Source organism: Anomaloglossus baeobatrachus, chromosome 1 (genome assembly GCF_048569485.1).
Source record: "Anomaloglossus baeobatrachus isolate aAnoBae1 chromosome 1, aAnoBae1.hap1, whole genome shotgun sequence".
NCBI lineage: Eukaryota > Metazoa > Chordata > Amphibia > Anura > Aromobatidae > Anomaloglossus > Anomaloglossus baeobatrachus.
This window is the reverse complement of record NC_134353.1, coordinates 586,497,105-586,523,603: the sequence shown is the minus strand read 5'-3', so window position 1 is coordinate 586,523,603 and position 26,499 is coordinate 586,497,105. Positions and strand designations below refer to the sequence as shown.

General features: G+C 47.6%; 1 protein-coding gene across 2 annotated transcripts in view; it reads left to right on the top strand.

The window, feature by feature from the left end:
• The window catches only part of TRPM3 (transient receptor potential cation channel subfamily M member 3), a 714,819-nt gene that overhangs the window by 425,884 nt on the left and 262,436 nt on the right, over positions 1-26,499 (top strand). For both annotated transcript variants that reach the window (XM_075317925.1, XM_075317917.1), the window contains exon 8: positions 25,105-25,228. In XM_075317925.1, the coding sequence (XP_075174040.1) occupies positions 25,105-25,228 (124 nt within the window). The remainder of the gene's footprint in view (positions 1-25,104; positions 25,229-26,499) is intronic.

Sequence of the window (26,499 nt, the reverse complement as noted above, 5' to 3'; positions counted from 1 at the left end):
TGGATCTGCCACAAGGGGTGTACCTCACAGGATAAGCTGAGAAGCAATATGGCAAAAAAGAAGAACAGAGGGCACTTACCGAATGAAAGCCACTGACTTGTCAAAGCGCCGGTTGCCGGTGCGAAACAGCTGTCGTCTGTGGGTAGTCAGTCTCTCTCCCCTTTATCCTGTTATGCCTGTTTCACTTTAAAAATTTAATACAAGATTTCTGCTTTCATTCGGTGAGTGTCATCTGTTCTTCTTTTTTCCATATTCTTTCTTAAAGTTATGTCACTGAAAAAAGAAGTTATGGCTTTTTTTGATGCAGTGATGAAAATCAGAAAAAAGCTGCATCCTATGCATATGTCACTAGATTTCACAATACAAACAGGATCATTAAATAGATCCCTTAAAGGTGATAAGACTGGTGTTCTTACTTTGAAAATCCATGGCCTAATGACTATATAATACATATGTCAGGATCTGGCAGCTCCATTTCCATCTTGGGTTGGATACGGGACAGAGTCTTTAGTCAGCACTTGACCGGTGCAGTGCTTAAGCAGGGGCTGGCTCACTGGCTAAATTCTACAGTTATGCTTGGCCCCCTTTGCTTCCACAACATAGATTCGTATTTAGAAGAGATGACTGGCTTAAATACTGGTATAAGCAGTAAACTATCCCACTTAAAGGAAATCTGTCCACCGGCTTTTGCTATGTAATTTGAGGACAGCATAGCATAGGTGTTAAAACACTTAATTCAGTGATGTGTCACTTATCAAACTGTGTGCTGTAGTTTACTTATAATGAAGGTTTTATCTCCAGGATCTTATCACTGTTCAGACTACAGCAGCTACAGCTGAGACCTAGCCCGTCATGCCCCTCCTCTGATAAGCAGCTCACTGTCTCTAGACAGTGTATACAGAGAGCTGTGGTGTGGGCAGGGTTAGCTGTCTGAGCTTTGCTACATACTACATCTAAAAACTCTATGTCACAACAGCTGCACCCAGTAAACTGAGCGATATATTTTTGGAACCAGCATCTCTTTCCTACATTATACTGCTCTCAGATGTGGTATCAAAAACCTGGTGACAGATTCCCTTTAATAAAATCCTCTGGCCATGTGCCAACACAGGAATGAGAATCTTCGGTATCAAAACAAAGGCAAAAGAGGGGCTGCCAGGATCTGGAACCTATATTAGTATCTTGAATCTGGGGATGCTTTCTTAATTCAAATATATTTTCTTTATTCAGTTTACACACATTAAAACAACTTTTTATTCAAGCTTGATAATTCCTTTCAGGCCAAAAATAGGCCACATACCTAAAATAAAGAGTGTATATTACTTATACTAATTATAGGATATACGAGTCTATGTCTATCTATATACTCAAGAAAAGAAATTATATCCAGAAACAAGAAGGTGACCTGAATAGAAAATAAATATTTGTACAAAAATATTATGCAGTGGCTCATGGGCCAACTATAAACCCCTTGACTTTGGTATAGTTGAGTTTCGGTGACCCCGCCTTCTAACTTTGTTTTTGTCCCCTTACCCCCCAATGGGTATCAGTAACACACAAACACAGAACTGAAACTGGATCTTGTTAAATATGAAGGATTTCTGAAGCTACCACCTGCTGCCTTGGCTTTCTAAACCTGCTGACATAATACATAGTGTGGCGCCCCTGACCTGGTCAGGCACCACAGAGTATTGCACCCATGCGGGAGCAATGCTTCCAGGTAATCTCCAAAGGCCAGGATGAGGTGCACACACAAACATATAGTGACCAGGCCTCTCACATTACCAGAGGGGACCCTTGGGTAGCCAGTAGGGGTTAACTTTCAATTCCCAGCAAGGGGTGTGTTCAGAGGCTGGTTGCTAGGAAGCCGGACAGAGAGGAAGTGAGAGAGGTAGAAGGAGTCTGGAGGAAGAAGTTGAAGTGTGTGGAAGGGAGCAGAGGAGCTCTCGTGTCAGACAGGTCCTGAGGAGTGCAGTAGCTGAAAGCGGGGGAGAAAGGAGTACCGTGGGTCGGCCTGAAAATCATCCAGAGAGAAGGGTGGCTGAGTACGGAGATCCCGGTATCCGAGCACACAAGGGGAACTAGGTCCCCAGTACAGGCAGCAGATCATCCAGAGCTGCTTAACCTACAGGTGGGGGGGGGTACTTCATGCCCTCACCACGACTACACAGAGCTTGAGCCAAGCAGCAATCACCAGGCCCATAAGGGGACAGGGCCAGAAGCCATCCCACCAAGGCCACGCTGCCGGCAGACGAGCCAGAGAGAGGGGAGCAGGGTGGTAACAGCTTCCCTGGAGGGGTCCTACCACGCTTCAAGCAAAGGATCCTCCTAAAACAGAAAGAGTGCAAGGAAGGCGAGTGGACAGCTACCCTCAGAACGGCCTCCTGGAATTCCTGGTTCAACCTGGTTATCACAGTGTCGCCCGGGCATCTCACCGTGACCTCCAAACAGTGAGTAAACACGTTGAAAGACTTCTTGGACTGTGTTTGAGTCATTCTGCGACCTGTGGTCCCACACACATACACCGGGGCCTGGGGCTTGCCTCACTCTCAGGGGGCTAATATACTGACTGCACCCACCATCAGCCCCAGGCATCCCTTAATCTGCAGTGGCGGTCCCCGCTGACCGCAATACTGAGAGTGGCGTCACGACAATCCTAAAAGAAGGTTCCCTACCTGTGACCAGACTGTTCCATCCACGTGGAGTCCCTGAAGGTACTGCACCGACACATACTAGCGGGGCTTCACAACTTCTGGCGTCACGAACAGGATTAGGACTAGACCTGTTCAGACAGGTGACCGTGTGCCTCAGAGGTCCGACCGCAAAAATTGAACCGCCGCCATATTGCCATCTTCAAAAGCGCGCGCTGCAGCCCGCGCGAGGGAGAAGAGCACCGCCCACGAAGAGGTGTGGCCGCCCCAGAATCCCCACAATTCGGAGAGCGTACTGACCCCGGAAGTGGAGAGCGAGCGCGGAGATTTTTGAAGAAAAATGGACGCTGCAGGAGGTAATGCCCCTGGTCAGGGCGACGCAGCCCAAGCGATGCCAGCCCCCGTCGCGCTGGACGCAGCAGCGCCTGGTGCCGGTGCCGCGGTCGCAGCCGCGCCGGCTGAAATCTCCCCCATAATGCCAGTTTCCTTGCTGTATGTCCCAGGAGCGCAATGGCTGCCCCAATACGCCGGTAAAATAGACACGCTGACCGGGTTTAAGAAGAAGATCAACACCCTGCTAGACATGCACGCGATGACTGGTAAGCAGAGGGCCGCTGTGGTGCTGGGACAATTGACTGAAGCAGCAGAATTGGAGGCTGAGTCCTGGACCAATGATGACCGGAGCTCTGTTGAGACCATCTTTGCCAAACTAGCAGCTGCTTTTGAACACCGCACAGAGGGAGAGCTGAGGACGGACTTCTATAACTGCCGTCAGAAGCCCCAAGATAGTATAAGAGACTATGCCCTCAGGCTGCAGGCTGCACTACGGGCTCTCAAGCTGGTGGACCCTGTCAGTGATCAGGAAGGAAACCGGATGATGAAGGAACAATTCTTGCGGGGCCTGCGCTCTCCTGAGGATGGGAAGCAGATGAAGCTGTGGTCCCTGGAACACCCTGACGTGGACTTTGCCATTCTGAAAGACAGGGCAGTGAAAGCACTCCAACCTCCTGTGGACACAGACCCCGTCGCACCAGCATGGCCTGCCAGTTCCACGGCTGCAGGAGCGGAATCCTCCTCGCAGTCCCTGGTAACTGCAAAAGGACTCAACGCGCCAGCAGAGACCATAAGTACGCTATCCTCCCAGGTGCAACAGCTCACTAAGGACGTCGCACAAATCCTGAAAGCAATGCAGTTGCCCTCAGAGACCAAAGTCCCTCATCGGATCCTGCTAGCTGACAACCCAGAGGACGTCCCTTGGATGCGGAGGAGAAGAGGTCCCCCAACCCGAGGCAGGAGCAGTGATCGCTATGACTCATCTGGACAACCCATCTGTCGTCGTTGCCAGGAGGCAGGACACTATGCAAGGGCCTGTCCTTTAAACGAGCCAAACCTGGGGCCGGGGGCCAGTCCTCAGGATTAAGAAGATCAGGCCCAGTTCGCTGCTGTGATCAGTACGTGGGTGGACGTCCTGTCCTGTCCATCGTCCTGGACGGGATCCCTACCCCGGCATTATTGGACACCGGCTCTCAGGTCACCACGATCCCGTATGTCCTTTATCGTAGGTTTTGGTCGGACGACGATCTCCGACCACCGGACCCCTCCCTCACCATCTATGCTGCCAACGGACAACCTATAGACCAGATCGGGGTCAAAGAGGTAACCATAAAGGTGGGAAGGCAGGAAATGAAGGGACAAGGACTGATTGTTGTGGACACTGATATTAGAGAAAGGAACCCGCAAATGATTTTAGGCACTAATGTCATAGAAAATTGCCTAGGGGAAGTGTTGTTGTTGCTTCACCAGATTGTTGAAGGTGCTGAGGGCAGGTCGCAAAGAGCCTTGCAAAAGGAGATCCGAATCATTCTGAGGAAGCAACAGGTAAAACAGACTGGCGGTGAGATTGGTAGTGTACGGGTGATGGATGCTAACCCCATTGTGATACCCCCACGGAGTGAAATGATGATGTGGTGTAGAGCAGCGGTAGGTCTCAGAGGACAGGATTACCAGGCTGTACTAGAGCCCACTCATTCAGACCACTGGCCCACGATTCTGACAGCCAGGGGGGTAGTTGATGTACACAAGGGACGAGTGCCTGTACGAGTGTTGAACTGTGGGGAGGAGGAAGCCAGACTACCAAGGTACGCTACCATAGCCAAACTGTTTACATGCTCAGATGACGCCATAACACCTGTAGGTCCCCTGACACAAGCTGACTCAACAGAGGATGAGACCTCCCAAAAGCAGTTAGAGGACTGGTGCCAGAAACTACACGTGGGGACTGACTCTACACCCGTCTACCAGAAACATGGGGTTTACAGGGTCGTGCAGGAATACGAGCAGGTCTTTAGTAAGAACCCACTAGACTTTGGTAGGATCAAAGGGGTGCAACATCACATACCCACAGGCAGTCATCCTCCCATTAAGGAAAGACATAGGCCTATTCCACCAGCCCATTACCAGCGCACAAAGGACATGCTGAAGGACATGAAGGAGGCAGGAGTCATAAGGGACAGTTGCAGCCCCTGGGCGGCTCCCCTGGTCCTGGTGAGGAAGAAGGATGGCACGATGAGGATGTGTGTGGATTACAGACGGATAAATCAGATAACACACAAGGATGCCTACCCTTTGCCAAGGATAGAGGAATCCCTCGCTGCCTTGAAAACCTCTAACTACTTTTCTACCCTAGATCTTACTAGTGGCTACTGGCAAGTATCTGTAGCAGAAGAAGATCGGGAGAAGACGGCCTTCACCACCCCAATGGGCCTCTGTGAGTTCAACAGCATGCCATTTGGACTCTGCAATGCCCCCGGGACCTTCCAGAGGCTTATGGAATGCTGCCTAGGGCACCTCAACTTTGAAACCGTCCTGCTCTACCTGGATGATGTCATCGTGTACTCCAAGACCTACGAGGACCACCTGAAACACCTGGCTGAAGTCTTTGAAGCGCTATCCCGATATGGAATGAAGCTGAAACCATCCAAGTGCCATTTACTGAAGCCAAAGGTCCAGTACCTAGGTCACGTGGTCAGTGCAGAAGGAGTAGCACCGGACCCAGAGAAGGTCACAGTCATCCAGGAATGGCCCACACCTACTACCGTCCGGGAGGTACGTCAGTTCCTTGGCTTGGTAGGCTACTACAGAAGGTTCATCAAGGGCTACACGAAAATGGCAGCGCCTTTGCAAGAGCTCCTGGTAGGCCACCCAAAGAAGAAAGGAAAGATCTCCGGCCCGCCATTTCACTGGGGAGAAGCAGAAGAACACTCCTTCAGACAAATGAAAGGGGCTTTGACGGGTGAAGAGATCCTAGCCTACCCTGACTACGGTCTGCCATTCGTACTGTACACAGATGCCAGTAATGTGGGACTGGGAGCAGTGCTTTCACAGGTGCAGGGAGGCAAAGAGCGTGTGATTGCTTACGCCAGCAGGAAGCTCAGGCCTACTGAAAGAAACCCAGAGAATTATAGCTCATTTAAGCTAGAGTTCCTGGCTATGGTATGGGCTATCACAGAGCGGTTCAAGCACTACCTGGCAGCCACCAAATTCACTGTCTTCACGGACAACAACCCCCTGACCCACTTGGATACTGCTAAATTGGGTGCCATGGAGCAGCGTTGGGTAGCCCGACTGGCGAATTATGACTTTACTGTCAAGTATCGAGCTGGCCGCAAGAACGGCAACGCAGATGCTCTGTCCAGGATGCCTCACCTAGCAGACGAGGGTGAAGATGTAGATGATCTTGAAGAGATTGAGCTGCCAGCGTTCCATCGCCATGGAGCAAAACAGTGTCGGCAGTTGCGTGCCAACCGCCAAGAGGTGACCCTGAACCCACTACCTCACTACAATTGGAAGGAGACCCAGGAAAATGATCCAGCGGTAGGCTTGGTAAAGAAACTGATCAACCAGCCTGGCGCCAGCCTTGACAAAGGAGCCCCACCTGAGGCACAGTACCTATGGAAGGAGAGGGGTCGATTATTCATCTATCAAGACAAACTTTACAGGAGCATCATTGACCCGAGGACGCATGAGAAGGTGTGGCAAGTGATTGTACCACAGAAGGATACGAGGATGGTGCTAGAAGCCTATCACAATGGTGCAGGCCACTTTGGTTGGAAGAAACTGGAGGCCCTACTTAAAGTAAGATTCTACTGGGTGGGCATGAGATCTGCCCTAGAGAAGTGGTGTCGAAACTGCGGGCCCTGCAATCTTAGAAGAAAAGACCAGCACAGCCAGAGAGCACCACTCCAGCCAATCCAAACTAAACGGCCCCTGGAGATCGTGGCCCTGGACCATGTAAAGTTGGCACCCAGCAGACAAGGCTACAACTACGCTCTCACTATGGTTGACCACTACTCCAGATTCCTGGTGGTAGTACCAGTCAAGGACTTGACAGGTCAAACTGCAGCCAAAGCTTTCCAGACACACTTCTGTCGACCACATGGCTATCCAGATCAAGTGCTCACTGACCAAGGACCAGCCTTTGAAGCTGAAGTGTTTAAGGAGTTTTGTAACCTATACGGCTGCCAGAAGATCCGTACTACGCCTTACCATCCTCAGACCAATGGCATGTGTGAGAAGATGAACCACATCATTCTCGACCTTCTGAAGACGCTCCCACTAGAAGAACGAAGTCAGTGGCCAGAAAAACTGCCCGATCTAGTGGACATGTATAACAACATCCCTGTGAGTTCCACGAACTGCACACCGGCATACCTGATGAGGGCCAGACCAGGGAGATTGCCAGTAGATCTGGAAATGGGAGTTGAGACCCCTGAAGACCATCAACAAGGTGCTGATTGGGATTCCAACCGCCAAGCCCAATACAAGAAAGTACAAGAGTGTGTGGAGCGAAGCCTGACTCAGCAGCGTGAGAAACAAGAAAAGGCCTACAATCGAAAAGCACCTGCTGTTCCTTTGATGCCAGGAGATATAGTTCTCAAGGGAAAGAGAAGGCGTCATAAACTTGACAATCACTGGGAAGAAGAACCCTATACTGTGTTACCATCAACGCTTAGCAATGAAAAGACATGCCTTATCAGCAAAGATGGAGGAAAAACAACAGCTGTCGTTTCTAGAGATCGCCTAAAGAAATGTCCTGAACAACTAAGAATCCCTGAAGAAATTCCCAACCCTTTGCCAGTTCAAGAACCAAAAGAAAGGATGATCCATACTGTACTTGGAGATTTCCCAGCAAGTTGGCCTCAATACAATGGAGCAGTAGTTATTCCAGTCATTACATTCCCTCAATCTAGAGAAGTAAGAGAACCAGAAGAACCTGTTCAGAACCTGGAAGAGCCAAATGTAGCTGAAGCAGAAGACCAAGCACTGGCATCAATACATAGTACACCTATTATTCACATTGAGACACATACATCGGGTGGGAGGACACAACCTCAGACAGATGACAGTATAGTACTGCGTAGATCAACCCGCAGCAACTTTGGTCAGCTCCCATTACGCTATAGACAAAGTACAGTTTAGTTGAAAGTGACGGTATGAAGTGTAATGTTTAACCTGTTATAGTTAAGCAACGTTTAAGCGAAATGTGCCCACAAGGACTATTGTGAGACTTCCTTAAAATGTTAGACCACTGGTTATGAACTGGCTTTAACCACAAACTTTGCATTGTAAAAAGTTGCCTTCTTGGTACCAACCACAGGGCCTGCCTGTTGAGGGGCATGGCTCTGCACCAACAAGGGGGCACGCCTGTTTATGGGGCCTGCCCTCCAACACTCGGAAGCGGGTACGCCTGTTTATGGGGCCTACCTTACACCACTCCCCTCAGGAGAGGAAGATTGGAGGAAAGGTCTGGGGAATGTGATGGCCCAGACCTGGTTACCAAAAGGACCGGTGACCTACCTCCTGGAGGTTTTTGGGTGGGGTTCGGACATGTGGGTGGTTGGTGGTGGAATGGTACCTGGCATGTTTAAATGTAAATAATTGCCCCTGTGTGGGAAAAATTTGTATTTACCTTTTTCTCTTGTCTTTGCAGCCCGAGGACGTGCTGATGATAACTAAGGGGGAATGTGGCGCCCCTGACCTGGTCAGGCACCACAGAGTATTGCACCCATGCGGGAGCAATGCTTCCAGGTAATCTCCAAAGGCCAGGATGAGGTGCACACACAAACATATAGTGACCAGGCCTCTCACATTACCAGAGGGGACCCTTGGGTAGCCAGTAGGGGTTAACTTTCAATTCCCAGCAAGGGGTGTGTTCAGAGGCTGGTTGCTAGGAAGCCGGACAGAGAGGAAGTGAGAGAGGTAGAAGGAGTCTGGAGGAAGAAGTTGAAGTGTGTGGAAGGGAGCAGAGGAGCTCTCGTGTCAGACAGGTCCTGAGGAGTGCAGTAGCTGAAAGCGGGGGAGAAAGGAGTACCGTGGGTCGGCCTGAAAATCATCCAGAGAGAAGGGTGGCTGAGTACGGAGATCCCGGTATCCGAGCACACAAGGGGAACTAGGTCCCCAGTACAGGCAGCAGATCATCCAGAGCTGCTTAACCTACAGGTGGGGGGGGGTACTTCATGCCCTCACCACGACTACACAGAGCTTGAGCCAAGCAGCAATCACCAGGCCCATAAGGGGACAGGGCCAGAAGCCATCCCACCAAGGCCACGCTGCCGGCAGACGAGCCAGAGAGAGGGGAGCAGGGTGGTAACAGCTTCCCTGGAGGGGTCCTACCACGCTTCAAGCAAAGGATCCTCCTAAAACAGAAAGAGTGCAAGGAAGGCGAGTGGACAGCTACCCTCAGAACGGCCTCCTGGAATTCCTGGTTCAACCTGGTTATCACAGTGTCGCCCGGGCATCTCACCGTGACCTCCAAACAGTGAGTAAACACGTTGAAAGACTTCTTGGACTGTGTTTGAGTCATTCTGCGACCTGTGGTCCCACACACATACACCGGGGCCTGGGGCTTGCCTCACTCTCAGGGGGCTAATATACTGACTGCACCCACCATCAGCCCCAGGCATCCCTTAATCTGCAGTGGCGGTCCCCGCTGACCGCAATACTGAGAGTGGCGTCACGACAATCCTAAAAGAAGGTTCCCTACCTGTGACCAGACTGTTCCATCCACGTGGAGTCCCTGAAGGTACTGCACCGACACATACTAGCGGGGCTTCACACATAGTACATGACGAATACCAGTGAAAGCTCGAAAACTGGGCATCTAATGAATGTGAAAAGAATAAAGAAGAAATAGCCAGTGAAATAAAGGTTATTTAAAATCAAATACAAAAAAAAAAATGTACATGCAATTCTAATTTCTATACATTTTATACATTTTCTACATCCTACAGAAGATTTAATGAACAGCTCCTATTAAAGATTGTAATTGCCTGCCACCAACTCTCCAGATTTCTAACCACCATATTTCCAGGAGAATCTATAAAATGTTCAAATACAATGCCCGGCTAGGAGAAGAAGAAAATAGATGACTTATTTATAAAGCCTGTAATTTTCTTCTAAGATTTTTGGCATGTGAAATCTGGGACACATCAAAGTCATGAAAAATGTAAGAGGAAAAATATTTTCTTTAAACAATGTGGTTGTGAAATGCACCATAAATGATTTATAAAATGATATAGCAGAATAACAGTACGGTAAGCCTGTGTCTTATTCCTTCTTCCATATGGTCATAACTGTACCTCTGATCTGCAGGTCTATTGCCCGAAATAGAGACACAGTTATGTCTAGTGAATACCAAAGAGCCGTGGCTGTTTGATCAGCTTCATCTGCCATCTGTAATATGTAGTCAACATCCTGAAACTCCTCAGATGCCAGTTACCCGTGTTTCTCCGAAAATAAGGCAGGGTCCTATATTATTGGGATAGAGCTTATATTCAGGGGATGTCTTATTTTTTTTCTAATGAATAGTAATCCACATTTATTCATGAATAAAAAATATCAACATTTATTCAAATATAGTCATATCGCATTCTGGAACATTAACCTAGTTCTTCAAACCCTGTGTGTAACATGTGTGCATATCTATCTATCTATCCATTATCTATCTATCTATCAAATCAAATCAAATCAAATAAGCTTTATTGGCAGGACCAAATACAAATTAGTTTTGCCAAAGCAAGTGTACATTAGGGGCTGGGGCTGTGGGGATGGGGGGTGGGGACTGTAGGAAGGATGGATGGGGCACATCCAGGGTGGGGACTGTGGGGGCACTTCTAGGATGGGGGCTATGGAAGTCCATGGCTTATGATGGGGCATATCCAGGGTGGGGACTGTAGTAACGGTATATATATATATGAAAAAATTCCAGCCGCACACTGAGAAAAACCAAAATAAATTCTATTTAGAATATTATAATGGCCATTGTAATACCAGCCCAGCGCCCCTTCACGGCAACCTCCTTTGCTGGGTCCTACACTACACTGCATCTTTTCTGGGTTTTAAAAACCTACAAGATCGGTTGGTGAACAAAAAGGAGGCTAATGAAGCAGCCAGGAGCTGGGGTGCAAATCCAGCTAACATATATATATATATATATATATATATATATATATTCCTCTTGCAATGACATGACACTAATTTCACTATTTTTTGTGCAAAAGTAGTAAAATGTATTTAAAAATAAATTCCTCAGGTTGGCTAGCCTTGGTGTACAAGTAATTTTATTCTGGAAGAACAAAGATCCAAGATTCTAAAGTTACTTAAAAGAACACTCAGAGTAAAGTCAATAAATTGTTATGCGGTACCTGAGAGGGAGGTATGTGACATAAAGATTAAAAAAACAGCTACCTTTCTTTGGGTTATTCATTAGCTATAATTCAATCAATTTTGGCTGAATATTAAAGGGCATCTGTCAGCAGGTATTTGCTACCTAATCTGAGAGCAGCATAACAAGAGATCCTGAATCCAACAATGAATCAATTGAAATACTGACTGCAGGCGTTGTGACACAATCAAAATTTAATGTTTTGTCGTCGGGGTCAAGTTGTTAGTGACGCACATCCGACGTCATTAACGATATCGCAGCGTGTGACACTGACCAGTGACCTTAAGCGACCTCAAAAATGGTGAAAATCGTTCACCATGGAGAGGTCGTCCCAAACTCAAAAATCGGTAAGGGTTGTTTATCCAGGTGGTTCATCGCTCATGCGGCAGCACACATCGCTATGTGTGACACCGCAGGAGTGAGGAACGTCTCCTTACCTGCCGCTGGCCACAATGCGGAAGGAAGGAGGTGGGCGGGATGTTAAGTCCTGCTCATCTCCGCCCCTCCGCTTTGATTGGCCGACTGCTTAGTGACGTTGCTGTGACGTCGCTGTGATGTCGAACGTCCCTCCCCCTTGAAGGAGGGATTGTTCGGCAGTCACAGCGACGCCGCCGACCAGGTAAGTGCGTGTGACGCTGCCGTAGCAATAATGTTCGCTACGGCAGCAATCACAAACAATCGCATGCGCGACGGGGGCGGGTACTTACACGCTCGCTATCGCTACAAATTGCTAGCAATATCGCTACCGTGTAAAGCCCCCTTTAGTCATGTAATAGAGTCCACAGTGCTTTCCCGCCCACACCAGGCTCCCAATAGAAATTGTACATTGACAGTGCAGTGTCAATCACAGCAGGGGGCACGGCACGGATTACCATGAGTGTGACTTTGTTGTCCAGGCAATAATAAGGGTTCTAATGCTTAAACAAACATAGCAAATAAACAATTGATTGAACTATGACAAGACAGGAAGGCCTGAATTTTCTGTTTAACCATTGTAGCATGCTGGCTTCAGCTTCTCATCTGGTTTTCACAATTTAAACTAAAAGCATGACCCTTAACTGCTCTATGAGTATGTGCGCATGCTGCATTCTGTCAAGTGCAGAAAAAAATGGACCGTCTGGCAGACTGGACAACTGCAAACACTGCGTTTGATAGAAAAAAAAATGCATTCAAAATGCATGCATGTTCGATGCATTTTGAATGCGTTTTGAATGCATTTTGGATGCAGATTTGACAGTGCGTTCTCTCTCGACTCTGCTACATCCCCATAAAGCATGGCAGGCTGCGAGACAGAGCCGCACTATCAGAATGAACTCGGATGAACTTCTCCCAACTTCATTGTCATCGCGCGGCTCTGCCTATATGCCGCGGCCTGATTTGCGGTCACCGGTGAAGGACTTAATCATGGGAGGGTGTCTCATAGACGCCTGCCCTGATTAACCTAGGACTTAGTGGCAGCTATGGGATGCCATTAACTCCTTATTACCCCAATTGCCACTGCACCAGGGCAATTCGGGATGAGCCGGGTACAGTCCCAGGACTGTCGCATCTAATGGATGGTATTGCTGGCTGATATTTTTAGGCTGGGGGGCTCCCAATAACGTGGGGCTCCCCATCCTGAGAATACCAGCCCCCAGCCGTGTGACTTTACCTTGGATGGATTCAAAATTGGGGGGGAACCGCACATCGTTTTTTTAAAATTATTTATTTATTTCACTGCACAATATAGACCTGCCCACCGGCGGCTGTGATTGGTTGAAGTGAGACAGCTGTCACTGGACATGGGGGCTCATCTGACTGCAACCAATCATAGGCGCCGGTGGGCTGGGAAAGCAGTGAATACGAGATAAAATAATGAGCGGCTGGCATTTTCAAAAGCTGGAGAAGCCGCTGGAGCTTTGTGACAGCTGTGCAGCGCTGCGTCGGTGATCGGTGAGTATGAAAGAGAGAGGGAGAGACTGACCGACAGAGGGAGAGACCGACCGACAGAGAGAGAGACCGACCGAGAGAGAGAGAGACCGACCAACAGACAGGGAGACTGATCGAGAGAGAGAGAGACTGACATTGACAGAGATAGACCGACACCAACAGAGAGAGAGAAAGAGACCGAAAAACTTGCATTTTGTTTGTCAAAAAAGCATGCAGAACGCAACAAAAATGCAGTGTAAGCGCACAGGTAAACATTTTGGTTGTGTTTTGACACACCTCATTGAATTCAATGGGTGGAAAATGCAACCAAAATGCACAAAAGAAGTGACATGCTGCTTTTTTAAATGCATCGATTATGTCAAATATTTGGCATCCAAAACGCTGCGTTTAAAAAAGCAACGTACGCATGGAATTTGCTGACTTCTCATAGACTTTGCTGAGGAAGCACAACGCATTCATTTTGACAATGACATAGTGTAATTTTAAACGTAGCCATAACGCAGGAAAAAAACGCAATGTGTGCACATAGCCTAAAGCTGGTGTCACACATAACGACGACGACAACGACGTCGCTGCTACGTCACCATTTTCTGTGACGTTGCAGCGACGTCCCGTCGCTGTCGCTGTGTGTGACATCCAGCAACGACCTGGCCCCTGCTGTGAGGTCGCCGGTCGTTGCTGAATGTCCAGCTTCATTTTTTGGTCGTCACTCTCCCGCTGTGACACACATCGCTGTGTGTGACAGCGAGAGAGCGACGAAATGAAGCGATCAGGAGCCGGCACTGGCAGCTGCGGTAAGCTGTAACCAGCGTAAACATCGGGTAACCAAGGGAAGACCTTTCCCTGGTTACCCGATGTTTACGCTGGTTACCAGCCTCCGCTCTTGCTGCCAGTGCCGGCTCCTGCACTGTGACATGTGGCTGCAGTATGCATCGGGTAATTAACCCGATGTATACTGTAGCAAGGAGAGCAAGGAGCCAGCGCTAAGCAGTGCGCGCGGCTCCCTGCTCTCTGAACTGTGACATGTAGCTGCAGCACACATCGGGTTAATTAACCCGTTGTGTACTGTACCTAGGAGAGCAAGGAGCCAGCGCTAAGCGCGGCTCCCTGCTCTCTGCACATGTAGCACAGCGACGTTATGATCGCTGCTTCTGCTGTGTTTGACAGCTAAGCAGCGATCATAACAGCGACTTACAAGGTCGCTGTTACGTCACCGAAAATGGTGACGTAACAGCGACGTCGTTGTCGCTGTCGCTTAGTGTGACACCAGCTTTAAGGTTCTGGCTGTATCTATGCCCCCCACTTCCCATGCATATGTCAAAGAAATACAGAACCTCTTATACGTCTGGCATACGGCACAGTCTGGTCCAATGGGCTTATTTTTTCCTTTCTCGGCGCCTCCTCAGTCCCTACAGCTGTAGTCCTCCTGGGTTGATTAATGTTGATCACGTCTTATGTCATCCACAGATCACCGCAAATCCTGTGCCGTTAAAGAACAAAGTTCCATACTCCGCATGCGCTGGCCCTGACTTACTTTCGTGTTAATAGGTACTAGTGCCAGTGCGTTATAAGGCTTAGCTTTGCTCTTAGTAGATCACAGAGTGCTTTGCAGGCCTGCACTCCAATTGTGCAGCTACAAAATTTGCAGCAATCAGTGGATAAGGTATGATGTATCATCCACATGAATCAAACTAGAACGATGTCAGATGCAGGGATTGAGGAAGCACCAAAAAAAGGAAAAAATCATCCATTGGACTGAAGTACGCCATATGCCAAAAGTATATAAGGTATTTTTTGGTATATGCATTGGGAGTTAGTGGCTAGATACGCGACTGCAGTTACTTAGGTACAAGACTGCAGTAATAGAGCATTAAAGAGTGGTGGCTTAAAGAGTACCTGTCATCATGATTTAACATGTTAAAGTAAAGATATGGCCATAATGGTGCTGTTATACTGATTTAATAGATACCTGTAGTAAAGAAATCCGTAGCCTGGTTCTTGTTTAATTCATTATAGAAGATCTGGTGCAATCCCGGGACAGGACTGTGCTGCAGTACTGTGGGCAGGGCCGGCTCCAGGTTTTTGTGGGCCCCGGGCGGAAGAGTCCCAGTGGGCCCCATCCACACACAGACACCGATACGAACATATACATATTTAAAGACAAACTCACAAAAATACATATAAACAGACAAATATATACAGTCATATACACTTACAGACAGACACACACACACAACTCTGCTACATACAGACAAACACATACAACTCTGCTACATACAAACACATACAGCTCTGCTACATACAGACAAACACACACACAAACTCTGCTACATACAGACAAACACATACAACTCTGCTACATACAGACAAACACATACAACTCTGCTACATACAGACAAACACATACAACTCTGCTACATACAGACAAACACATACAACTCTGCTACATACAGACAAACACATACAACTCTGCTACATACAGACAAACACATACAACTCTGCTACATACAGACAAACACATACAACTCTGCTACATACAGACAAACACATACAACTCTGCTACATACAGACAAACACATACAACTCTGCTACATACAGACAAACACATACAACTCTGCTACATACAGACAAACACACAACTCTGCTACATACAGACAAACACATACAACTCTGCTACATACAGACAAACACATACAACTCTGCTACATACAGACAAACACACAACTCTGCTACATACAGACAAACACATACAACTCTGCTACATACAGACAAACACATACAACTCTGCTACATACAGACAAACACACACAACTCTGCTACATACAGACAAACACATACAACTCTGCTACATACAAACACATACAGCTCTGCTACATACAGACAAACACACACACAAACTCTGCTACATACAGACAAACACATACAACTCTGCTACATACAGACAAACACATACAACTCTGCTACATACAGACAAACACATACAACTCTGCTACATACAGACAAACACATACAACTCTGCTACATACAGACAAACACATACAACTCTGCTACATACAGACAAACACATACAACTCTGCTACATACAGACAAACACATACAACTCTGCTACATACAGACAAACACATACAACTCTGCTACATACAGACAAACACATACAACTCTGCTACATACAGACAAACACACAACTCTGCTACATACAGACAAACACATACAACTCTGCTACATACAGACAAACACATACAACTCTGCTACATACAGACAAACACACACAACTCTGCTACATACAAACACATACAACTCTGCTACATACAGACAAACACACACAACTCTGCTACATACAGACAAACACATACAACTCTGCTACATTCAGACAAACACATACAACTCTGCTACATTCAGACAAATGCACACAACTCTGCTGCTCTGTGGGGCCCACACCCGCGGCTTGGCGGGGACAGCACCAGCGGCACTGGCAGCACCCGCGGCTCGGCAGGGCCCACACCCGCGGCTCGGCGGGTACAGCACCCGCGGCACTGGCAGCACCCGCGGCTCGGCAGGGCCCACACCCGCGGCTCGGCGGGGCCAGCACCCGCGGCTCGGCGGGGCCCACACCCGCGGAATCGGCGGGTGGGGGCATTGGCAGGGGCCAGGGCATACATCCAGGGGGTAGAAGCAGCTCACCGGGGCCTATAATGGGGAGGCGGGGAGGGCACTTACCCGATTAGGTCACGGTGGAGAGGGGGCCCACACAGCACCGGACAGAAGCTCGCCTCCTTCATCTGTGGGACTGAGAAGGCGGTAGCTCCGCCCACAGATGAAATTCAAACGAGGATGTCTGCGCGCCTTAAAGTGACGGCGCCGCAGATTGCTGCCGAGGACTGCGGTCCCCGGAACTCGGCCGGGGACCGCAGAACTGTAAAGGCGAGTGGGCCCCGGCCAAGGGACAGGAGAACTGACGAGGCCGAGTGGGCCCCCCCGGCTCTCCAGGGCCCCGGCATTTGCCCGGGTTTGCCGGGTGCTGACGCCGGCCCTGACTGTGGGCAAGGCCTTAAGGCCGCTTTATACGCTGCGACATTGCTAAAGCGATGTCGTTGGGGTCACAGAATTCGTGACGCACATCCAGCCGCGTTAGCGATGTCGCTGTGTGTGACACCTATGTGCGATCGAAAATTGGCGCAAACACGTGCAAAATCGCTAATCGTTGACATGCTCCCCTATTCCCATATATCGTTGCTGCTGAAGGTACAATGTTGTTCGTCGTTCCTGCGACAGCACAAATCGCTATGTGTGACACCGCAGGAACGAGGAACCTCACCTTACCTGCGGCTGCTGGCAATGAGGAAGGAAGGAGGTGGGCAGCATGTTCCGGCCGCTCATCTCTGCCCCTCCGCTTCGATTGGGCGGCCGCTTAGTGACGTTGCTGTGAAGCCGAACGAACCGCCCCCTTAGAAAGGAGTGGGTTCGCCGGCCACAGCGACGTACGGTGGGTGGTGGCTCGAGCTCCTCACAGACCCAGGAGTCACGTCGCTCTGTTAGGGGGTTGGCGCCACATGCAGGGACTTCGGTGGGGGGAAGTTCCATGGCCGGGTGGTTTGGTTGGGGTGTAAGTTCGTGACCCCACCCATGGGTTGTGGTGAATAGATGGACAACACCGCTGCCGTTAACTAGGCCTCCCGGGGACGGTGTTGCGCAGCTTGGTGTTGACCCCTCCGTGGGTAGGGAAGTGATGGTCCCAGGGGCCCGAGGGAGGTGCTGAGGTGTGGGAGCGAGTGCGGGCTGGATGCTGGCGCAGTGCGCGGCCCGAAGGCACTGGTGTACTTACTATGACACAATACACTGGAGTCTCTGGTAAACCAAACGGGATGATGAACGGGGCCCGCAGCCGGCTGCAGCTTCTCCCTGAATGGGTTGGTGGTTTCCGCCTTTCTCCTGCACTTTTTTATATGAATGTTTGACTCCTATGCCTAAGCAACGGTAGTCCGCTCCCCGGCTTGCTGGTTGTCGGAAGAGCCCTGTTTGCCCGCAGACGCTGGCCCTTTGGGTCTCTATCCCTTGGCGGGGGCTTTACCCTGTATGGTTGGACTGTTGTCTTCTATCAGGTCTTGTGTGGGATAGGTCCTTAAGTCCAGTCCTCAATCAGTTGATTTGACTCGGCCCTGTCAGTTCGGAGCTTTGTACTGGGTCTGAGTACCCCTCCTGGTGCTCCGGTTTCCAATCGGTTCCCCGGTTCGGTACCGGCGGGCCACCGCCCGACCCCGGTCCCTACGGTTCTATCGGCTGTAATCTCAGCTCCTGCAGGCGGCCACCACCGTCTGCCTCCTTGCCAGAGGTGACTGGGCTCCGACCCAGCCACCCGAGTAGACTAATGGCAGGCCTGGTCACAGGTCTGCCTTGAACTTGACTTCTCTCCTCCACTGTCCAGACTACTCTCCACTTAGCACTAGCACTTGAGCTTGACTCCCTTCTGAACTAGAACTTGTGTCTTCTTCCCGCCTCCAGGCCTGTGAACTCCTCGGTGGGTGGAGCCAACCACCTGGCTCCACCCCCCTGGTGTGGACATCAAACCTGGAGGGTGGCGACAAGGTTATTAAGTTTGGCTGCTGTCACCTTTTCAGGGAGGAGGTGTGTGTGCATGGGACTACCTGGGACGACCTGACTAGTCCAGGCCATCACATAAGTAGTGTGACGGGTCCGTGCGATTTTGTGCACCATGGGCAGCGATTTGCCCGTGACGCACAAACGATGGGGGCGGGTACACATGCTAGCGATCTCGCTAGCGAGATCGCAGCGTGTAAAGCGGCCTTTAGTCTCTGCCGTAGCCCCTCCATGTCGTTTATGAGCCTCTTTTTTTAAAATTTGCTCTAGTGGCGCATACGCACACTAACCTCTGACGGTCTTCAACAAAATGGCGTGGATTGTAATCTCGGCTTGTTACTGAGCCATGGTCTGGTCTGCGCATACACCGCCCTTGGCGCCATTTTGCTAAAGACTAACTGGGGATGAATGTGCATCAGCGCCCCTGCTGTGGAAAGTCTTAGTAAGAAATAAAAAAGAGGCTTGCACAAATATAGGGTAGCTGCGGTAGAGCCAGAGACCCTACCCACAGTTTCTCCCCACAGTCCTTCCCTGATGCACGAAAAAGATATTGCCATCAGTACTAATATCATGAATTAAACAAGGACCAGGCTGCAGAGTTCTTCACCAAGATATCTATGCAATCAGTATAACAGAGCCATTATGGCCATATCTGTACTTTAACATATTAAATTGGGAGGACAGGTTCTCTATCAGTTAAGTCTGAAAAGTTAAGTCTTATGAATAATAACACTTCTAACGCTTCTTCACTGAAATAAAAGAATTCATACATAGTGATTCTCTGTATCAGTACTACCTAAGAAAATGTGTCTCATTAAAAAATGTAAATATACATCTTTACATTGTATTAGCCAGTAGATTTGAAAAATCATCATAATTGAGAGTCCGCAGTGGTAGATACATTTAAACAGCTAACTGAAAAGATAACAAATAGAATGCTTTCGAGACTACAGACAAGTCTTTAAATCAGCAACAAGTTTAAACATGACTAGTGCTGAGCGGACCCGGATCGGCAAAATCCGGATCCGCACGGTTTGAGCGGCAGATCCAAGTCCGACCCGGACGCGGGATTTCGGGTGCATGATCTGGATTCTTTTTTTTTTTTTTTCTCTCTCTCCCTCTCCCACTCCCCATTGACATATATGGTGCCGGATTCCGGATCGGATCCGGACTTCTTTATCAACCCGCCGCGGATCCGCCGGACCCGGATTATTCCCAGTCCGCTCAACTCTAAACATGACTTGTCATGTGTCCCAAAGAAATGAGTTTGGTCCAAAAATAGCCATACAGTCTGGAATCTGTTTTCCATTTTTTATTTTGTCCCTCTATTGTGGAGGTATGCCCTATTTTCTATATGCTTATGGCACATGGAGGTAATTCAGAAAAGTTTTCTCTAGAGGCATGTAGGCCTTTGCCCACTCTGCAGCATATAAAACTGGTTGAACAACCTGATCTTGTTTGACTAGCCTGATCTCAATGTGACTTGTCTGTGATGGGTGCTCTGCAGGGCCGGCTCCAGGTTTTTGTGGGCCCCGGGCGGAAGAGTCCCAGTGGGCCCCATCCACACACAGACACCGATACGAACATATACATATTTAAAGACAAACTCACAAAAATACATATAAACAGACAAATATATACAGTCATATACACTTACAGACAGACACACACACACACAACTCTGCTACATACAGACAAACACATACAACTCTGCTACATACAAACACATACAGCTCTGCTACATACAGACAAACACACACACAAACTCTGCTACATACAGACAAACACATACAACTCTGCTACATACAGACAAACACATACAACTCTGCTACATACAGACAAACACATACAACTCTGCTACATACAGACAAACACATACAACTCTGCTACATACAGACAAACACATACAACTCTGCTACATACAGACAAACACATACAACTCTGCTACATACAGACAAACACATACAACTCTGCTACATACAGACAAACACATACAACTCTGCTACATACAGACAAACACATACAACTCTGCTACATACAGACAAACACATACAACTCTGCTACATACAGACAAACACATACAACTCTGCTACATACAGACAAACACACAACTCTGCTACATACAGACAAACACATACAACTCTGCTACATACAGACAAACACATACAACTCTGCTACATACAGACAAACACACAACTCTGCTACATACAGACAAACACATACAACTCTGCTACATACAGACAAACACATACAACTCTGCTACATACAGACAAACACACACAACTCTGCTACATACAGACAAACACATACAACTCTGCTACATACAAACACATACAGCTCTGCTACATACAGACAAACACACACACAAACTCTGCTACATACAGACAAACACATACAACTCTGCTACATACAGACAAACACATACAACTCTGCTACATACAGACAAACACATACAACTCTGCTACATACAGACAAACACATACAACTCTGCTACATACAGACAAACACATACAACTCTGCTACATACAGACAAACACATACAACTCTGCTACATACAGACAAACACATACAACTCTGCTACATACAGACAAACACATACAACTCTGCTACATACAGACAAACACACAACTCTGCTACATACAGACAAACACATACAACTCTGCTACATACAGACAAACACATACAACTCTGCTACATACAGACAAACACACACAACTCTGCTACATACAAACACATACAACTCTGCTACATACAGACAAACACACACAACTCTGCTACATACAGACAAACACATACAACTCTGCTACATTCAGACAAACACATACAACTCTGCTACATTCAGACAAATGCACACAACTCTGCTGCTCTGTGGGGCCCACACCCGCGGCTTGGCGGGGACAGCACCAGCGGCACTGGCAGCACCCGCGGCTCGGCAGGGCCCACACCCGCGGCTCGGCGGGTACAGCACCCGCGGCACTGGCAGCACCCGCGGCTCGGCAGGGCCCACACCCGCGGCTCGGCGGGGCCAGCACCCGCGGCTCGGCGGGGCCCACACCCGCGGAATCGGCGGGTGGGGGCATTGGCAGGGGCCAGGGCATACATCCAGGGGGTAGAAGCAGCTCACCGGGGCCTATAATGGGGAGGCGGGGAGGGCACTTACCCGATTAGGTCACGGTGGAGAGGGGGCCCACACAGCGCCGGACAGAAGCTCGCCTCCTTCATCTGTGGGACTGAGAAGGCGGTAGCTCCGCCCACAGATGAAATTCAAACGAGGATGTCTGCGCGCCTTAAAGTGACGGCGCCGCAGATTGCTGCCGAGGACTGCGGTCCCCGGAACTCGGCCGGGGACCGCAGAACTGTAAAGGCGAGTGGGCCCCGGCCAAGGGACAGGAGAACTGACGAGGCCGAGTGGGCCCCCCCGGCTCTCCAGGGCCCCGGCATTTGCCCGGGTTTGCCGGGTGCTGACGCCGGCCCTGGTGCTCTGGTTAGTTTTCTTACATTGTCGTCTCACAAAAACAAGATCTTTTCATAGCCAAGCTTGAAGGTGACTTCTTGTTCTTTTGTCCCATCAGACCTCTGGCCTATTATCGTATTGACAATATTTTAATCATCTGGAGTAAGTTCCGTGAGCACTTTAATCAGTTTCATCCCACTATCGAGATAACACTCAACTACTACTGTACTGAAATAAACTTTTGGACACCATCATCAAGGTATAGAAAAATATAACTGAAATTTCCCCTGTACCAAAAGCCAATTGTCTAACATTCTTCAGATTGAACAACTTTCCTACAAAATGCAAACTCTAATGTTTACAATGAAACCTTCACATACATTCGGATATGTTCTAACCCAACTGATAAAGACAAACACCTTGGTGGCCTCATAAGCACATTTTTGATTAACGGCTACAATCCAAGAACAAATTAAAACCAAATTGCAAGAACCACCAGAATACCAGAAACCATCTCCTACAAAATAGAGTTAAACAAGAAAGCCACAGGGTACCTCTAGTAGTCAGCTACAATTCAAATCCGAAGGTTTTGTGGAGAGCGTACAAGGAAGCGACAACCCCTATTGCAAAAAGAAGACCAGTTTAAATCCATAATATATTACCCTCATGTTCTGTCTTTTAGACAGCCCCGAATGTGAGAAGCATCATTGTCAAAAGCCAAAAAAATGTAAAGCTTGTCTGTAAATAATGGCCACAAACAAGCTAAAGATGCCCAATTTACGTTGACACTACAGGATTACAGATACTTTCATCTGCACCACATCTAAAATTGTGTACTTAAATATATGTACAAAAAGTCTGAGTGGTGGTCTAAATGTATTGTAAAGATGACAAAAGCTTGGAATGTGGATAAATTCTACTTGATCTACGTGTGGCAAAACATTTTCTAGCTGTGATTGCAGCATCATGAACATGAAAATATTAGTATTGCAGCGTAGAGATGAGCAAACCTTTGGAGGTGTGGTTCACAGGGGTTCAGGTAAGGTTCAGTTTGTGACCTTGACTTTAACCGAACCTCAATGGAAGTCAGTAAAGGTTCCATTACACACTGAGACTTTCTAGCGATCCCACCAGCGATCCCGACCTGCCCGTAAATCATAAATCATAAAGTCTCTAAACAGTCCCTGGTGAGCTGTCAAACAGGCAGATCTGGCCAAGGACGCATCAGCGTTTAGAGACTTTCCAGTGGACCTGCAGAACGACCTCGCTGGTAGGGAACGCTATAGCAGGCCTACGGGAAGTCGCTAACGATGTCGTTGTAATGGTGTCAAACACACCGATGCATGCTGCGCAGCGGGAAGCAAAGGACCAAAAAATGGTCCTGAAAGATTTGTAGTGATCAGCGACCTCACAGCGGGGGCCAGGTCGCTGATGCGTGTCACACACTGCAATGTCGCTGGGGAGGTCGCTATTACATCACAAAATCGATAACGTTACAGCGATATCACTAGTGATGTTGCAGTGTGTAAAGGGGTCTTAACAGGGCAGTTCGTGTCTCTGCCCACATGCAGCCAGCCATAAGCAGAACACTTGCGGGGGAGGGTGGGCAGGCTTTTTGTTTTGTGTGTGCACATTATCAGATCATGCTGATTTTACACCCTGTGTGAGCCGTGCAAACACCGCACACGTGGCTTGCACAGGGCTGAGCATCAATCACACCCAAATACAACGCTGCTGGCTTGAGTGGTTTGTACTTCTAACTCACTCGAACGTCGAAACCGAACTTTTATTTTTCTGGAAGTCAGTTTCCGAACTTGAACCAGAACCTTGAACCTCAAGTTTGCTCATCTCTACTGTAGAATAAGTTCAAATCCCAGAGAGACAGAAGAGTCTGGAAGTACAATCTTATGACAACTTCTGACTAACTCAGAGCAGGAATGAATATCAGATGGAGTTATATCATTCTACATCAATCGAGGAATTTGCTCCTCAGACCATTTGGGGGCATCACAACTCTGGACCAGATTTCACTCAGTGGACAATAAAACTCTTGCACTCCTTATCTATGAACTGCATCCATATTGCTTCTTGACACTTGTCTTATTACTGCACTATTCCTGTGTCCTTCTGTGTGTAAATATGTGACTGTTCAGATTTTGTGTTATGCTATATTGTTTTATACTTTGCCTCTTTATGCTATACCTGATGAAGTGACCTGAGTAGAGATGAGTGGACCCATGGAAGTTTGGGTTTACTGGCTTCAGTCAGACTTTCAATAAAGTTGATTGGGCATTTCGGCTCTCCGCCCACATACAGCCAGCCATAAACAGAGCACTTCTGTGAAAGTGAAGGAGGGGTTTGGGTTTTTTGGACACACTATATCCAAAAACATTTTTTTAACCCCCAGTGAAAGCCATTCAGAGACTGCAAGCAGCTGTCATTGGGCCAACATCAAGCGTACCCAAGAAAGACCGATGCTTGATTGAGTGGTTAGTATACAAAAAGCACCCAAACTTGTACACTGTGTTTTTGAAAAGTCTGTGTTTGGTATGAACCCCAAACTTTATAGGTCATCTCTAGACCTGAGTATTCTGGAAAGCTTGATATGTGTTATGATCTTTTCAGTTAGACATTAATAGGTATCAACCACAGAGGAGTATCAATTTTGGATTAAAAAATAACATATTTGTAAACCACATGGACATTATAACCAGGAAATATAATTTTATTATATTGTTTGTGTCTCTTTCCAGCCTTATCAATGAATCATTAAGGGACCAACTACTAGTTACTATCCAAAAGACCTTCACCTACACTCGAACCCAGGCACAGCACCTTTTTATGATCCTTATGGAATGTATGAAGAAAAAGGAGCTGGTATGTATCTGATCATTACATCCATTTCTTTGTATCATAAAAAAACATAAAATGAATATATAATATTTTGCAAAAATTTAGATCCATGATCTAAAATATTAAATACAGTTGTAAATAAAATAATTTCACCATCATTATTTCTTTTCTATTGGAAAATATAGGCATTTGCCTTCCAGTGCTATAACATGCATGACTGAGCTTCTTTACCGCTAATTGCTGTGTTCCACCTCTACTTGCCAATAGTTTCAAGTTGCAAGAATAGGTGGCGGAAAATAATGTAGCGTTAGACGGACTCAAAGTGCTGAACCAGCAGCATGGCCGTGAATGTATAATTACATTGTAAAGCTATTTTATTTATCTTAGTTTAATTGTTGTTAGACATGGCTGTCCTCATAGGAGTATACCTTGGTGCTGATTAGTCTATAGAGCACAGTGTAACAATATAGAGGAAATTAAATATGTGCCTTTATCTAAAAAATGTAGTGACTTGATACAATTTCTGTCAGCTTATTTGTGTCCATCTTCTAGTTTGCTCAAGGTCTCTAAGGCTGGTTTCACATCTCCGGTATTTTGCAGGAAGCCAGATCCGGCACAAATGCAGTATAGTTACATTAATTTACAATGGAAGCGCGACACCATGCGGACACATGCTGTGGTGTATGAAGCATGTGTCCGCATGGTGTCGCGCTTCCATTGTAAATGAATGTAACTATACTGCATTTGTGCCGGATCCGGCTTCCGGCAAAATACCGGAGATGTAAAACCAGCCTATGGGTGCATTTACACTGTGCAGTTACCCTGGAGTGCGCGCTAAATGACACTGAACAATCTCTTGCCAGGTTCTCGGCAGCACTGGATGGTGTGCTGCCGAGAAGAATGATCTTTTAGAAAGGCCAAAAGATCATTTTATGCAATAAATGAAAATTTTGCTTGTTCGTTGGATAATTGGCAGCCTGTTTACACTGATAAACTATCGTGAAACACAGTGTACGATAAAGTTATTAGCCTATTGTAAAAAAAATTCTAACACAAGCCCCCAAAGTTATGTTTGAGCATTGTGATCTTTACTGAATGTGATCAGCTTGTATCCCTGCGATATTACACTTAGTATAAATTCATAAACAAACCTTCACAAATAATGAAATACAGTTGGCATACAAAGGAGACAGTTGATCTCTATGACTCAATATGGAAGATCATGTCTTCTCCCAAACTAAGACCAAATTCATATGTTCATGTTTTTTTTAACAGGTAGTATACAGCGGCATCGC